Below are 15,297 nucleotides of genomic sequence, written 5' to 3'. Positions count from 1 at the left end.
CAGCTAGTTGCTGGCTGCTGACCGGTGCGTTTCCGTGCTTTGCCACTATTCTGCTAGTTCACGAAGCGCCGGCATCGAAGCTTTGTACAGTTGAGCCACAAAAGCGACAATTTCACAAAGAACGGCTGAGGAACATTGAAGAGCTGCGCCAGAAGGCTGCAGACGGCTCTTACTTGAGAATGTCACATAAACATGACTGAGGTGGAGAGGTGATTTTAAGCCCCTTTAATGTTGAGGCTTTTATTTTTGTCTTCCTTTCAAGCAAACCAGACTGAAAGCGTCCCAGCGTGTCTCAGTGTCGGCGTCAGAATTTATGATTTTTTTCAAGGTTGATAATAAGAAGGAGCCACCCGGCTGTCAGGCACACAGTGATGGATCTGACAATGGCAAGTCCATCATGACAGAGGCGTCTGCTGCAAAAGATCACAGCTGACGTCCACGTCTGGCTGTTGCAGAAACACTGATGAGAGACGAGATGGAGCATCTCTCCTGCATCTGCCAAGGGGTGGAGAAGGAAGGAGAAGGAAGGAGGGTGGAGGAGGAGGGAGAAGGAAGAAGGAGAAGGAAGGAGGGTGGAGGAGGAAGGAGAAGGAAGGAGGGTGGAGGAGGAAGGAGAAGGAAGGAGGGTGGAAGAGGAAGGAGAAGCCCGGAGGAGAAACTAGGAGCTGGTAGAGGTGATTCCTCAACGTGTTGAAGCTGCTCTGCAGAAGACCGGGACTTACTGGACTTACTGGGAGGATTTTCCTCTTTGTTCAGAGGTGATCCACCAGCCAACCACTTGAATCACACTGTATCCCTGTGAGTCGCGACCAACAGGTCCATGTGTGATGAACTCTGTTTGACTCGAGAGCTGAGCTGTGTAAAGACCTCCTTCACGCGCCTGTGGCTGTTTTCATACACACACATTTGTGCTTGTCGAGTTTGGACTCTGTTCACACCGACGGCTGAAGCGGCGGTGAGGTCATCTCTGAGACCAGAGGACACGCTGGCCAATCAGAAGAATCTGATGAAAAACAGACCAACCCTATTTCACTGACAGCCAAGTTGCGTCTGAAAGCCTCGTTCGTCTGAACCTCCAGACAGACAGAGAATGTAAAAATGTGCGATTTCTGTTCTGCCTGCCGCTCATCGGCTGCCTCATTCCCAGACAAAGTCGCAAAAACAGGCAACAGGCACAAAAGGCGACATCAGACAACCTGAACCACTTGGAAATATATACCAGCTCCGTCTGACACATGCAAACAGTAAAACTGAACTTTCAGGAAAATCTTCACACTGGAAGACAGGGTGTTTTCTCAAAGGTGCCTTTTTTTTAGTGACCTAAAAACAAATGTCTTTGAAAAAAACAAAACAAGGTAAAAAAACCAAACATGTCCTGCAGCCTGAGTGCCTGCACTCACCTGTGGAAGATCTTGGTTCTCTTGTCGCTGGAGAAGTTCTCCAGCTGCAGCGACTCCTGGGTGAGGAAGGCCACGGCCAGGTGGAAGTAGTTGTTCCACAGCTTCCGGCAGACAGGCACGAGAAAAAGGAAGAAAAAAAAAAGAAGAAAGAGGGGAATTTAACTGGCAGTTCACGGAGACGATGGGAGCCGTGATCCCGGAGGGCGAACAGGCTGGTGATTCAGGCCGGCGGCCTGCAGGGTGCGCTCTCCATCAGAACACAGCGGCTAAATGGAGGCTTGCAGCGAGCCAAATTCTGCATCAGACTCATGGATGCATGATAAGAACTGGACACCGGACTGTCAATATGGTGACAAGGCGATTTGTTCCATGTTTGGCCCCGGTAAATCAATCACATGGGGCCCAAAAAGCGCTTTTCCCCACAGACAGCATTAAAAAAAAAAAAAAAAAAAAGCCTGTAACACAGTTGACAGGACGCCTCTGACCTGAAACAAGGTTCATCATAAATCTTTTTATTGCAGATTTTTAATTTTTCAAAAAATGTCTTAAGACCAGAAAATCCCCAGAAAACAGTTTCAGTTTTTTCAGTGTGACATCACGGCGTCGTATGTGCTGCTGTGTCTCGTCTCGTTCTGATTGGCCGATGCGTCCTGATGTAAGTTACAGAGGCATGATGGGAAGTGGCAGAACTCCTACATGCTCTATAATTACCGAAGTGACCCCGAAGTCACATTTTTTTTTCCCGATGTATGTGGCGGGTGAGAAATTCCATTGAAATGAGAGTGAAAGAATTTGAAGTGAGACTTTCTACTGAGCCAAAACATCCCAAAACACGGCTGCTCTCCCATTCAAGCTTATTTCCCTTCAGTTAACGTGAGGGGGAAATCAACAGAGCATTGCACATCACCAAGGGACAGGAGAGAGCACCGCTGGATTATTTTCTCATGTCAAACATGAAAAAGCAGCAAAAAAAGGAACCATCTCTCATTCTCTCTCTCTCTCAGCGGCAGGGAAGCTAAAAACTGGCCAAACCTGCCGTCAAATTGCCGGCCATTACACTGTAATTTCGGTTCACGCAGCAACTTTATATTGGCAGCCTTGGGAAGGAGCAGAGTGGTGCGGCGTCTTAGACATGCTCCTCAGAAAGTGCCTCTAATGGCGCTTTAAAAGAAAAAAGGTAATTCAGCACCACTTTGGTTGTGGAGAACAAGGCCTGATGGGAGGAGGAGGAAGAGGGGGTGTGGAAGGGGGAAGTGGAGATGGAGGTGGAGGAAGAGGAGGAGATGGAGGAGGCTCCTCTGCGTCTCACCTGCAGCTCAAAGTTGGTCTGATCCAGAAACATCTTGTTCAACACCACTGCGTACTGGTTGATGGCGCGTAGGAAAACTCTGCAGGAGGGAGGGGGGGAAGCAGAGGTTGACATGTTAGCAAGATGTAGCTTATCAACGCTATCATGGGGAAACAGGTCAGTTCAACTTCAGAGCAGTTGGTCGCTGGACTGACTGACTGTGATTTTACACATTAAGGTCCAGCGTTAACAACAAATTTATAGACAAATAATTAAAGGACCCATGTTGTGAAAATGTTTTCCTCCTTGCACTCCAGAGGAGCATCATCTCCATCTTTAATCATTAACTCACAGCTCTCCTGCCGCACTTGCTGGAGCCAATCCCAGCCGTCATTATCGGGGAGGGGCGGGGCTACAAACACATTAGCACGGCAGCGAAGGTGCATGTTTTAGCATTCTGAACCTTGAGAGAACCCACGCAGACACAGGGAGAACATGAATACCTCCACTCAGAGAGGCCTCAGGTCCGGGAATCGAACCCGCAACCTTGTTGCTGGGAGGTGGCAGTGGTTGTAAGCTAATAGTAATAGCCAATCGGTTTAGAGTGGCTTTACGTGAAAGAGGAGCAAAAAATCCACTGGAGTGACTTTGAACTGAGACAACACAACGGTTAGAATCTAAAACTCCAGACTGGTGAAAAGGTCTTTGCACGGCGTTATGGTGCATGCGGAGGGCATCCTGCAAAATATCTCTCAGCCCTCCAGAGAAAAAAAAAGTCATTTCATGGGACAAAGAGGTGGAATCTGGAACCCGGATCAGGCACTCAGACATTAGTCTGCTGGGAGCCCAAGTGTGTGTGTGTGTGTGTGTGTGTGTGTGTGTGTGGCCACCTCAGTGTTTAGCCAGGAAAGGTTACCAGTCCCTCTCCAGCCTCTGGCTGGGAGGTTGGAAGTCTGTTCGGCTGACTGAACCAACTTCCTGCTGCAGTGGATTAGTTAAATTCCTGGATTCATTCTAACACGTCTCTCTACCCGCTGCAGCTGCAGGCTGGCAAACATTGCTGCTTATTTTGTGTTCATTTATTGAGGAATAGATTGGTTTATTTTTTATTTTTTAGACTGATGACTGAGTAACAGCACAAAATGCCAAAGCAGCAAAGACCAAAGTGATATCACAGACTGATGGCTTGAAGCTACGCTCAGATGTTAATTACCAATATTCTAAAATTTATATATGTAGACTTTATTTGTATGGGACCGCTCATACGAGATGTGTCCCGGGTATTGACACGCTCACCCATCCCACCCAGGTTGGCTCCACCCATCAAGCTGTTTGTCAATTTGACAGGACGAAAAGCATCAACCCCAAAACGACTACGCTACCTCCATGATGTTCTACCAAAAGAACCTGAAGAAGTTTCCTTGGCACGACCACTGAGAACCTCCGCAGACTGAACACGTCACAGCGCCTGCCGGTCCTTTAACGCCCCAAAAAACAGTTGGTCTCATTAAAGCTGAGAGCCGTTCGGAGCTGAGAGCATCTTCTTATTTTAACCACTCGCCTCGTGTCGGCTGGTTTGAAGCAATTTACTGGGCAAATTACGAAAAGAAAAATAAACGCAGCAATCCAACACAACTCTGTATTCATCCTGACGGGCGTTTCTTCTTCTGACGGCCAGTGCAGTGTGGTGTTAGCGCGCTACCGCTACACTGTCTGGCCCCACTGCTCTTTGCCTGCCTGCATAATTAACGAGGTTAAAATGCCAAAAGGGAGGAAGGACACTGCTCGGCTGCACGACTTTGTTTCGGTGAAAAGAAGCTGCTGCAAATGCCGTCAAAGGCACCTTGCAAAGACTTAGTGTCCGGAAAACAGCTGCAGCAGCCACATCAATCAAAGTTGCAGAGTAATATGGAACACAAATACGTACACAGCAATACACAGTATATAGTGAAAAATATATACAAATACAACGCCTGGATGTCTTCACACTGGCGTGGATCAATATCAATCTCAACATTGGTATTGATTTTATCAATCCCATCACATTGCTATCAATCAATATGAATACCAACATTGACATTACAAATGCCAAAAGTGATACTGATATCATTCTCAGTAGACTGGTATTGATCAATATCAACATTGATATCAATATTATCAATCTAACTACACTGGTATTAATCGATACCAGTACCAACACAGGTATCGCTATGATCAATCTCTCTAGTCTGATGTGGGTATTGATATTATTGATGCCATTAGACTGGTATCGCTAAATACCATTACCAGCACTGGTATTGATATTATAAGTATTTGGATCCATGCAACCACTAGCTACCTCATCTGAGGTCATTTCTCCCAGGGATTAATAAAGTATTGTGTTTCTGATATCGATCAATTGATATTGATCGATACGCTGCACTTTGGGGGCGGGACGAAGCGTCAACAGGCGGCTCAAAGAATCCCGCATCGATTAGATAAAGGTGTCAAATGAACCGATTTGCTGCCGCCGAGTTACAGACGTGCGGTGCATTCACACTCGAAGCAGACCGAAACATGAACGGTGCGCATTGGCGGCTTTGAGCACTTAATGCAAATGAAGGCGTTATCGGCCAATCATACTCGCTGAGCGAGTTCAGGGAGCATCGCCGATTACGATCGGCATATATTTGCATAGCGGCGGCGGCGGCTGTGATAAAAGAGATAAGACAAGGTCACAACCCCGCATCACTGACGCAGTTTATTCAATTAGATCTCCTTTGCTTTGCTCAGATTAAAAAAAAAAGAACAAAAATCACTCATCCGTCGACACCATTCGTCAAAACTCTCAGGGGAGTTTGGAAGCACCTCAAAGACGAACAGGTCCGACTGACAGCTCGGCTGCTCTCGACTGTTTGACAGAGTTTGAGTCGAGATGCAGCAGCAGCAGCAAAAACAACAACACAATGCGACTCTCACAGTAACAGCTGAATCCATTAAAGGTGTGTTTTTAATAAGTGCAGAGCACTGAACCAGGGAATGTGCTGCTGATAAACAAGAAACAAAAAAGAGAAAACCAATCACCACACCACTAACTTTCTGCAAACCATAATGCTGTCTTTCATCAGCTGAGTGTTAAAAGTTATTTGCTGCTGCTGCTGTTACTTTTTTTTTTAAGATCATCATCATTTAAAAAAAAAAAAAAAAAAAAATCACCAAATGTCCTAGCTGAAAAGTTCATTTCATGAGTGTTTTTCAAACGCTTTTAGCACTGCAGATGGATTTTTCTTTTGTGTGCGCAGATTGGGGATGTTGGTGCGAACTGGAAAATACAACAAATACCTTACCCGATGACCACGGTCACAAGTTAGATAGCTTGGGGAGAAAAAAAAAAAAAAGTTGTAGCAGCCGCTCAGAGTAGCTGCGTTTACATGGACACAGATAATCGGAATAAAGCACAATCGGATTAAAAAAGCTTCATGTAAACCCACTATTGGATTTGTAGCCAAAAACTTCCATCTAAAAAAAAAAAAAAAACAAAAACTTTTCTTAATTTGTTTTTCCGTGTTTCTGCTGAATCAGGCGAGAAGATTTTCTATCATTTAGAATTTTGTTGCTGCCAATCTGTTACACATGCTAAAATTCATGTTTCCTACTGAGGCGCAGCACCAGTCCAGTGACTATCTGAGCAGCAGAGGTTCAGTTTGTGAAAAAGAAAACAAAAAACGACAAATTCCAATAACTGACCCAAGTTTCATCACCAACATCTCTCGCGGGTGACTTCACAAGCATTTTAGGTTTAATTGAAAAGAAGAAAAAAAGTGCAAACGAGCATTTTTAGTTAATTTTTTCTGCTTGTGGTTGTGGACTAACAGGTGCACACTGGAAACCACAACTCGGCGAGCTGCTCATGAATAAACATTATCTGACTGGGCAGTGTGGGCAGAATTGTAACAAACTCTGTGTTTCTAACGGTTCTAATTAGAACTGTTGGCTACTTTTTGTTGTTTTCCTGTTTTACTTCAACAACGACGACAACATCAGGTTAAAAATAACTACACATCTCCGAAATGTTTTGTTTTAACAAGAAAACACCAAGTGAAGATGCTTCCTGTCTGCAGCAGTTCCGCTCCAAAGGTTCCGACTCAGATTCTCTTTGATGTAAGAAGGTGTCGAACGAGCCGCAGTCCCTGTGGAGGAGCCAGAATTCCCAATTTCATCTCTGCAAATTGTAATTCTGCGTTTCATACAAAGTGGCAATAGGAGAGGTTTTTTTTCCACCACAAGAGAGAGCAGCTGAGAACAGCCAGTAATGCACGCATTCATTCATTCATCATCAATCTTTTTTTTTTTTTTTTTTAATAATACATGCTGATAATCACATGCATTATATATATATATGAAAAAGCCATATGCATGTTGAATGAATGAGCTGGACATGCTAACGTAGCTACAGTGATGCAGGATGAAGCCCTGAACACAGAGAGTCGCCTTCAGTTACCAGAACTCTGTGACCTTGTCATGTTTCCAAGGGGACCACTGTTAGTGATAGACCCACCTCCAAAACACAAGACCTTTTACTTAAGCCAGTTCAAATGAAACTAACACAGGTCTGGTGAAGAAGTGGAACAGATGGATTGAGGATTTTCAAACCAGACTTTAAGCATTTTAAAGTGAGTTCAGTCGTCAGTCTGGTGTGTTTTCGATGTCTGCGGCGCCTTCAGCCGAGCAAAACCTCTGTGTTTCCTAAAAGAGGTAAAAAAAAAACAACCAAAAAACCTCTACCTCCCGAGGACACCGTTCAAACTAATGACCATGAGTGCACTTAGTTTGCAGTGATTCAGCACATTTAGGGAAAAAGAACACCGAGCTCTCGAAAAACTAAATATGTAAATCTGTGAAGACGACTCATTCAGCTGAGTGCAGCGGTGGCACGTCGGACCTGTTTTTGCGCTCATCCCCAGTGGAGAAAGTGAGAAAGAGACTTCAGTAAGACGTCAACATCGGAACAACAAAAGACAAAAAAAAAACTTCACGCTATTCTTTAAACAGACTTATGGAAAACTGAGCTTATGAGAAGAAAATTGGGCGTACAAGAAATTAAAATCCGCGTTTAACAAGTTTTTATGGGTGTGAACGAGTCACAGCCGCTAATTACTGCGTCTAATTAGCTCAAGTGCAGAACACACACATCATCTTGTCAAATCAGTTTCAAGAAAAAGAAAAAAAGTGGGGGAAAAAAACCCGGTGTGAGTTCACAGGTTCACACATTAATAAAGCAGGAGGCGGCGCAGAGTGACGGGACGGACGCGGCGCCAAAGTCAGGAGATTAGCAGGCGGCCGACAGCAGCATCTATAATTCATGTGACTGTTTGCAGCTGCTTATCTGATTGGAACGCTGCCGAGGCCGCGTGCCGATATTTGCATGGTGCAAGAAGAAGAAGAAGGAGGAGAAGAAGAAGAAAACAACAAAAAAACATTAGAAACACTGTGGCTCACGTCTGACTGCTGTTCCTTAGCAACAACAGCAGCGCAGTGTTCAAACTGACAATCTGTGAGTGTGTGTCTGTGTGTCCGTGCGTGTGCGCTTATGTGTGTGCGTGTTGCAGTTTTGCACCTACTTGTTTTGCATCATGTTCATGATGATCCAGTCGGAGGGATACACGTTCTTGCCGATGAGAACTTTGAACATGATGAACGTTTCCATGAGGAAATCCTGCAGCGGACAAAAAAAAAACAACAACTAAACAACAGGAAGTTCTGTCAATACAGAGATGACTTTTTTTGGTTTCGGTTTATCCGCCACCACCTTCTTGGCACAAAGATTAGAGCACAAACACACTGAAAAAAGCTGAGAATTTTGAGTTTTTTTTTTATTTTTTTACGCTGGCTGGCAAAGAAACTTTTGTGCTCAGAAAAAGAAGCGTGAACTCCACACTACAAGTGTTTCTTTATTCCCCCCCCAAGACCCATTTTTTCCCTCAGTTGTTGCATCAGTTGAGGGTTTCCCTCTTTCAGCAGAGGCTGTGAAGTCTGAGAGAGGTTTTTTCCTGAGACCTTTTCATCTGAGGCCCGAGGACGTCCCGACGCGCACCGCAGTCTGCAGGAAAACAAGAGTGACCACGGTGGACCACCCCGCAGTGATAAGAGACTCCACTCACCACCACGTCGCTCCTGATCTTGCCGAAGGTGCTGATGAGGTGAGTGTAGTGGTGGTCGTCCATCTGCCGCAGCGTGGCCGTCATGCTGGCAACGAAGCCGCCCTGCAGGAGGGAAGAGACACAGCGGCGTTCAGTCACGTTCACCACGGAGCTGCTGCTGCTGCTGCTGCTGCTGCTGGCGAGCGGCACCGACCCGAAGCTGCCGGATGATGATGATTATTATTTTAAGAGCATCTTCTGCAGCTGATCTCATGAACACACTGAACCCTGGACTCCCTGCATCTTTGTCTACTGATGGTTAGAACCTGCGAGAGCTCCCAGGAGGGGGCGCCTTCACTCCGAGAAGAAACTTCTTAGAGAACAAAAAAAAAACAAAAAACCAAAAAAAAAGCGCTGAAGGCTCTTTAGAGCCTCGATCAAAGTCGGCGTTAATGTCTCGAAACATCAAGCGTGTTCAGAGTTGGGTTGCATTCCAAATGTTTTGATACAATGTCATTTTCAATACCTTGGTTTCAATATCAGTGCCAGAATTTCTTTTGATACCAGATGTTTTAAAACAAACTTTAACCACAAAAATGCATTTGCCTTTACAAATGCAGATGCCCTTACAACAGGAAGAGGTTAATTCTCCATTTTACTGCTGATTCAAATCAGGAGTCCTCCAAATCCACTTTGTTTTGTTCCTGTCCTTTGTAACTACGTCCTCAGCACAAATGCTGTGGAGCAACTTTAGAATCTTTGGCATGACGCTAATTTTCACTCTGATGTTAACAAAGGTTTGCCAGGGCCTTTCGTTCCCGCCTCCATTATGAGAAAGCCAATCAGCAGCCACTTTAGATCTTGATGCTGAATGATTATTGGCTCTCAGATGGTGAGATTTACTATATTGAATGTATCGGAATCTGGCAGCAAAAGATGATTAATTTTTCAGATCAGAGCATTTTTCCCTAGGCGTGTTTTTTCTTTGTGTCTTTATGCGACATGACTGACAACCAATTGAAAGCAATTGAAACTTAGAACTTAGAAACATGTATGCAATGTACTTGAAAGACTTCAAAGACTGACTCATGCTGCATTATTATCATGTTCCTTGAGAGCTCAGAGGGCAGCGACCCGGTCAGACTTGCAAGTGGTGAACAGACTCAGACGGAGGCTGAGCCGAAGCAACTGCCGCTATTAGACATCTGGAAAGTCACAATTATGCTATTTTATTTTCTAATAGTGGGGGTTTAGGATTCACAGAAGTCTGATACAAAACCACGCGCTTCCTTAATGAAGCGCTACCAAGATAACGTCAGTGATCCGAAGTCAGGTTCCGACGAGCGCTGTGCTTTTCATTCTTCACGTCGGGAGCAATTTGTCTCACTTTGCACTTGATTCCGAACCTCGGTCGGAAGAAGCTGCATTGAGGGAGACTCAGAAGCTGCTGCAAATCACCTCACATTAGCACTGATTTATCATCATCATGACCGTTACTATTATTGTTATAAAGCAACGGTTCTACCTCTTTAACTGTCAACGAGCCCCGACGGTAACCAGCCTTTGGTGTAAAACTTTGTAAACCTTTTTCCCAAAGGTGGGAAGCAGCCAAACTGTTGACTCGGGCCGTGATGTGAACCCTGTGAACGGATCTCCAGCGTATTAATAAACAAGGGTTTGAGTGAGACGGATCAGCTGGTGGAGTCCTGGAGGACTGAATGTATGATTGGGTGGGGTTGGGGGGGGGGGGTCATGAGTTGCTGCAACTTGAGAAAAATTGCTGCAATTACAAAAACTACATAACAATTTGAGTGCAATAAAAATAATGAGAGAAAATGAAGAAAGTCCTCTCAATAAAAGGGGAAAAGGGATTTAAAGGAAGAGCAATGTAGGCAGAGTAGCCGCTAACTAGCTAACATGTTCCCAGCTGCAGCAGCGTATTTGAAATTCAGCTGCTGAAGTTACAGTTGATATTGTATTGAGTTTTTATTTGGGTGAAATGAAGTCCAGCTCAACGCAAATTTATGTTTATCAAATGTCCTACTTTTTCAATGATCCAGTTCGTAGCACTCACTAACAATAGTATATTTGCTGTGGTAGATTTAGCAATGACTTTAGAATCGGCAGTAAAATGTTATTTTTATTCGGATTAGACGAGAAAACCACAATTTTGAGCGTAGCTCGATTAAGCTGTGCATGTAAACGCAGTCATTGTGTGTTTGGTTTTACGTCAATCAAACGGTCGTTGTTACGATCGGACTTTCTTTAGCAGCAGGTCACGCTCTGGAATAAATTTGTAAAAATGCGGCCACGATCATGAGCCGTTAGCCGCTTGTGTTTACTTCATTTGATCTTGCAGGTGTTTTGATATATTATTGTGGAGATGAAAAAGGAGAACAATCAGAATGTCTGAAGTCTGAAAGAGTTTTTTGCTTTGTTTTGTTTTGTTTTTCTAGCTGGAAGGTTTGTGAAGTCAAGTGACAGCTGACCGAACTCATCTTTCAAAGAGAGCGACTTGCAGCGTCTGGAGCCAATCACAACCTCCGCTGCTGCTGCTGCTGCTGCTGCTGCTGCTGGCTCATATCTTACTCTTGTTGCTGGTTAAACCGCAGCGCTGTTACCATGACAACATGTTTGTTATTTTTATTTTCCAAGAAAGAAGATAGATCAGAGAAAAAAAGGAAAAAAGAAAAGAAGGACTTTGAAAGGAAGCCTTAATTTCAGGGCATTGCGTCCTCGTCTCATCGGCTCGAAAACCCGCTTAGCAGTCGTCCTCGTCCATCGCAGGGCCAGTCCCCCACCCTCTACCCCCCCGCCCTCTCCTTCTGGTATGACCACCACCTTTATACCTTCGACACATGCCGCTGCTGCCGTAAGACACCTGGAAGGAAGCGGCGGCATCGATCACGGTGCCTCTGCAAGAGATGATGAGGCGGCTGGTTGGCCGGCATCAATCTCCGGACAAAACAAAACGACAAAAAAAAAAAACGACAAGAGGATTCAAGGGACTCATCATTTCTGCAGTCGTGGAGCCGTGATGGAATCTGACAGTGACACACGGAATCCATCAGTGCATCGCCACTTCGCAAACACTCTGGAGTGCAAAAGCTCAGCGAGTCTGTCTGCAGCCGCCGGGATCGACCTCGACCCTTCGACCTCCTTCCAAAATAACTCTGGAAGTTCAGGTGAGAAATCTCAGGCCCAGCTGCAAACACGAGCTGTGGTAAAGAAACGATTTCTCGACCTGCTACGATTGATATTCAGCTGCAGCAGCTCTATGAGGCCTCTGCATTCATCCTATGCGGCAGATAATTCTCCACCTTCGCAGGAAAGAAGAGGCAGCGGCACGAAAGGCTGCACACCTCACCGGTAATCCTGCTTGCTCGCAGCAGCCGAGAAGCTAGAAAAAGAAAAAAGAAAAAGAAAAGAAACTTGATATTTACTCCAGTTTCAGAGTTTTTCTTGTGTGAGGAGCAAATACATCTAAGGTTTTAATTGAGCCAGTGGGGAAACCACTGAGTCTCAGACTCTTCGACAGACGAGACGGAAGATGGTTGGAAGAGGGAGAGCGGTGCGGGGGAGGGGTGACTGACGGCCCCTCCCTTCTCTCACTTAGCTCCGTCCGCGCTCTGTTACAGATTTGACGGCTCATTAGTGGCTAAATTACACCATCGCGTTCTAAGAGGTCACGTGACCACGGCGCCGCTGGAGTCTGAGGACGTTTCCTCCGAGTGCCGCCGAGGAAGGAGGAGCAGAGTGACGGACGACTAACACACAACACAACACAACACAACACAACACAACACAACAGCATCTCCGTCTGAGTTGATCTTTGACCAGCAGGCACCGCCACAGCAAAAGGAAGAAATCAACAAAAACAAATGATAAAAAAAAACATGGGCACCGTGTCACCAGAGACAGGGAGTTGTTTCAACATTTAGAATAAAAATAAGGTTTAGAAAGGAAAAATCACAGGTCTGGACGCCAACATTGTTGGAGGCGATTTACGCCGTATGAAGGTTTTCCCTGAGAGCACTTGAGAAAAAGGTTGGTCTCGAAAAAGAAAAATCCTAGTGCGCACGTCGCCTTAGCAGCAGCTCAGATCAGGACTATCGAGAGGTAGCAGGAGCTCCACCGGCCAAAACAGTCACCGCGCTGGCAACAACACAACACTAACACACACAAACAGTGACAAGTCCAGGCCAGTACGGCTCAGTGCCAGTTGGAAGATAAAGAAATAGCTGAATCTCACTGAGCTATTGGTCAAAATTTCACTGGACAGTGGGTGCAATGAATAAAAAAAAAAAAAAAAAAATCCTTCAACTTTCACTCTGCAAACAAACAAAAAAAATCTTTCAGGGGGAAAAGTCGTTCTTTTCCCCTGAATGGAGAATCATCACAGGCTGAAGATCCTCTGGACCGCAGCACAGTGGACAAGGACTCAGCAGAGGAGTCCTGCCCTCTGGGCCCTGGGATGGAGAAATCAATACAAGGACAGAGAGTGAGAGAGAGGGAGAGAGAGAGAGAGAGAGGGGGAGAGAGAGAGAGAGAGAGGGGGAGAGAGAGAGAGAGAGAGAGAGAGAGAGAGAGAGAGAGAGAGAGAGAGAGAGAGAGGCACAACAGCCGCTCGTCCATCGCTGCTGGTTTATCCGTCTGACAAACACTTTGCTTACAGCAGCACAATTCTCAGCCGACCCCAATAAAAAATCTAAATGGAGTTGACCGGTTCCAGCTTCCCCCCCCTGAGGGTGGGGAGGGGGGGGGGTGGAGGGGTCTCACTGTCAGATTAATACAATTAACCCTGTGTTGAAGGCCGGACGGCGCCCAGAGTCGATATCACGCCAGATATCGGCTTTTGTTTTTCCTCCGGCTCCACGGTGATAACGAGGCTGTTCAGCCGATCTGGAGCCATCACTCCACAACAAGGAGCCCCAGGAAGGGGGTGCTGGCGAGCACTCAGCATGTTAATGGCGCAGTCAGTCAGTCAGTCAGTCAGTCAGTCAGTCAGGAGGTGCATTGAGAGGAGAAGAAGCAAAATGAAGAGGAGGTGAATAGTGACAGACATGAGGTGCAGGGGGAGAGGCGGAGGAGGAGGAGGAGGAGGAGTCATGATGTTTTTGGTGGCAAGTAAAGTTGGAAATCAGCTTCACAAATCTCTCAGCTTTACTTCTCTTTCTCTTTTACTCTTTTTCAATAAGCAGAACCATCGTGGTGTGTATGTGTCGGTGTTTTTTAATTTTCTTATTAAGAAATTTTTAAACTGAACGTCTATGAACTCCAAACCTGAAGCCCATTAATGGTTTCCCAAAGTGTTCTCCCACTCACACACCAGAGGGCACCAGGGAACAATGTTGGAGTGTCTTGCCCAACGGCACTTTTACACATGTGGACAGTGTGAGGTAGGATTCGAACCGTCGACCCCTTGACTGTCAGATGACCAGCTAGCTCCACCCACTGATCCACCACTGCCAAAAAAGGTGAAAAGTCTTGAAAAAAAAAAACCTTCACAATATTGATGGTGAAAAGTTGTCGTTTATGCCAAATGGACGGTGTTTTGTTTTGTTAGTTTGCAGAAAAAGATGATTCCATAGTGCCAAGAGCAAAACACGAAGCAACATGTGGCGAAAGCAGAATACTTCTGCATGGAAACCTTGAGACAAGTCGTGCGTTACCAAGAAAACGACTCAGGACTACTAGCTAGCCTACAACTAGCCTAGTTCACCTTCCCAACCAGCTGGTGGAGACCCCCTTTCTGTTTTCACTTCTTCACTTTGGTATACTTTTCAATGGAGATTCCCGGCGTTCCTCTTCCAAAGAATCTTAAGTGCTTCTGCGAAACGCCAACGGCGGCGGCAGAGCCGAAGCAGCGCTAATCTTGTGGCGTAATTAAACAGCCTTATGTGCGGCTTTCAGCAGCGATTAAATGTAATTAAAAGGTCGACGGCTGGGTCTCTTGGCAAACACCAACAGCCAGTTCTTGGGTGGGGGGCAGTTGCATCATGATGGGAGCTGATCTCTGATTGGCTCAAGTTCAAACATCCGGACTCGCGGGACCTTCGAGGACAAAATGAACCTCGAGCTCAAGTTCTGCAGGGCTGAGCCCGGATCCCTCAGAGTTGGCATTCGGGTCGTTACGCTGTTCAGGTCCGATGTGCACTGGGTCTCCGCAGGGGGCGGGGTCAAGGGTGGGGTCAAGGGCGGGGTCAGGGCGGGACAGCCGACGATGAGGACGAGCGGGAAGACTTTCTGCAGCGCAGTCTCCCCCTCCGCTCACTTTTTCTCCGTCCTGCGCTCCCTCACCCTCGTACTTAATCTCTCCCTCTCTCTCTCCCTCCCTCTCTCTCTCCCTCACCCATCTCTCTCCCTCCCTCTCTCTCTCTCCGTGTCTCCCACACACACACAGGAAGGGTGTGTGTGTGTGTGGAATAAGACAGAGAGAGCAGGAGAAGCAGAGCAACTGCAGCGGCACCATGGACGTATTCCGCCTGCG

The 15,297-nt window shown here is 46.1% G+C and overlaps 1 protein-coding gene and 1 long non-coding RNA gene across 2 annotated transcripts in view; one reads left to right on the top strand and one right to left on the bottom strand.

Moving 5' to 3' along the window:
- Positions 1–15,297, top strand: part of LOC142893165 (uncharacterized) — a 164,969-nt gene that overhangs the window by 35,417 nt on the left and 114,255 nt on the right. The gene's annotated exons all lie outside the window — the stretch shown is intronic.
- The window catches only part of dock1 (dedicator of cytokinesis 1), a 145,411-nt gene that overhangs the window by 36,403 nt on the left and 93,711 nt on the right, over positions 1–15,297 (bottom strand). The window contains exons 28-31 of the mRNA XM_076033446.1: positions 8,829–8,930; positions 8,289–8,383; positions 2,710–2,788; positions 1,401–1,501 (exon numbers count right to left, since the gene is read on the bottom strand). Of these exons, the coding sequence (XP_075889561.1) occupies positions 1,401–1,501; positions 2,710–2,788; positions 8,289–8,383; positions 8,829–8,930 (377 nt within the window). The remainder of the gene's footprint in view (positions 1–1,400; positions 1,502–2,709; positions 2,789–8,288; positions 8,384–8,828; positions 8,931–15,297) is intronic.

This window comes from Nelusetta ayraudi, unplaced genomic scaffold, assembly GCF_046127955.1.
Source record: "Nelusetta ayraudi isolate G7.1 ecotype Tasmania unplaced genomic scaffold, CSIRO-AGI_Nayr_v1 ptg000042l, whole genome shotgun sequence".
NCBI classification, from domain to species: domain Eukaryota; kingdom Metazoa; phylum Chordata; class Actinopteri; order Tetraodontiformes; family Monacanthidae; genus Nelusetta; species Nelusetta ayraudi.
The sequence above is the reverse complement of the archived record's forward strand: the minus strand, read 5'-3'. Positions and strand labels throughout refer to the sequence as shown.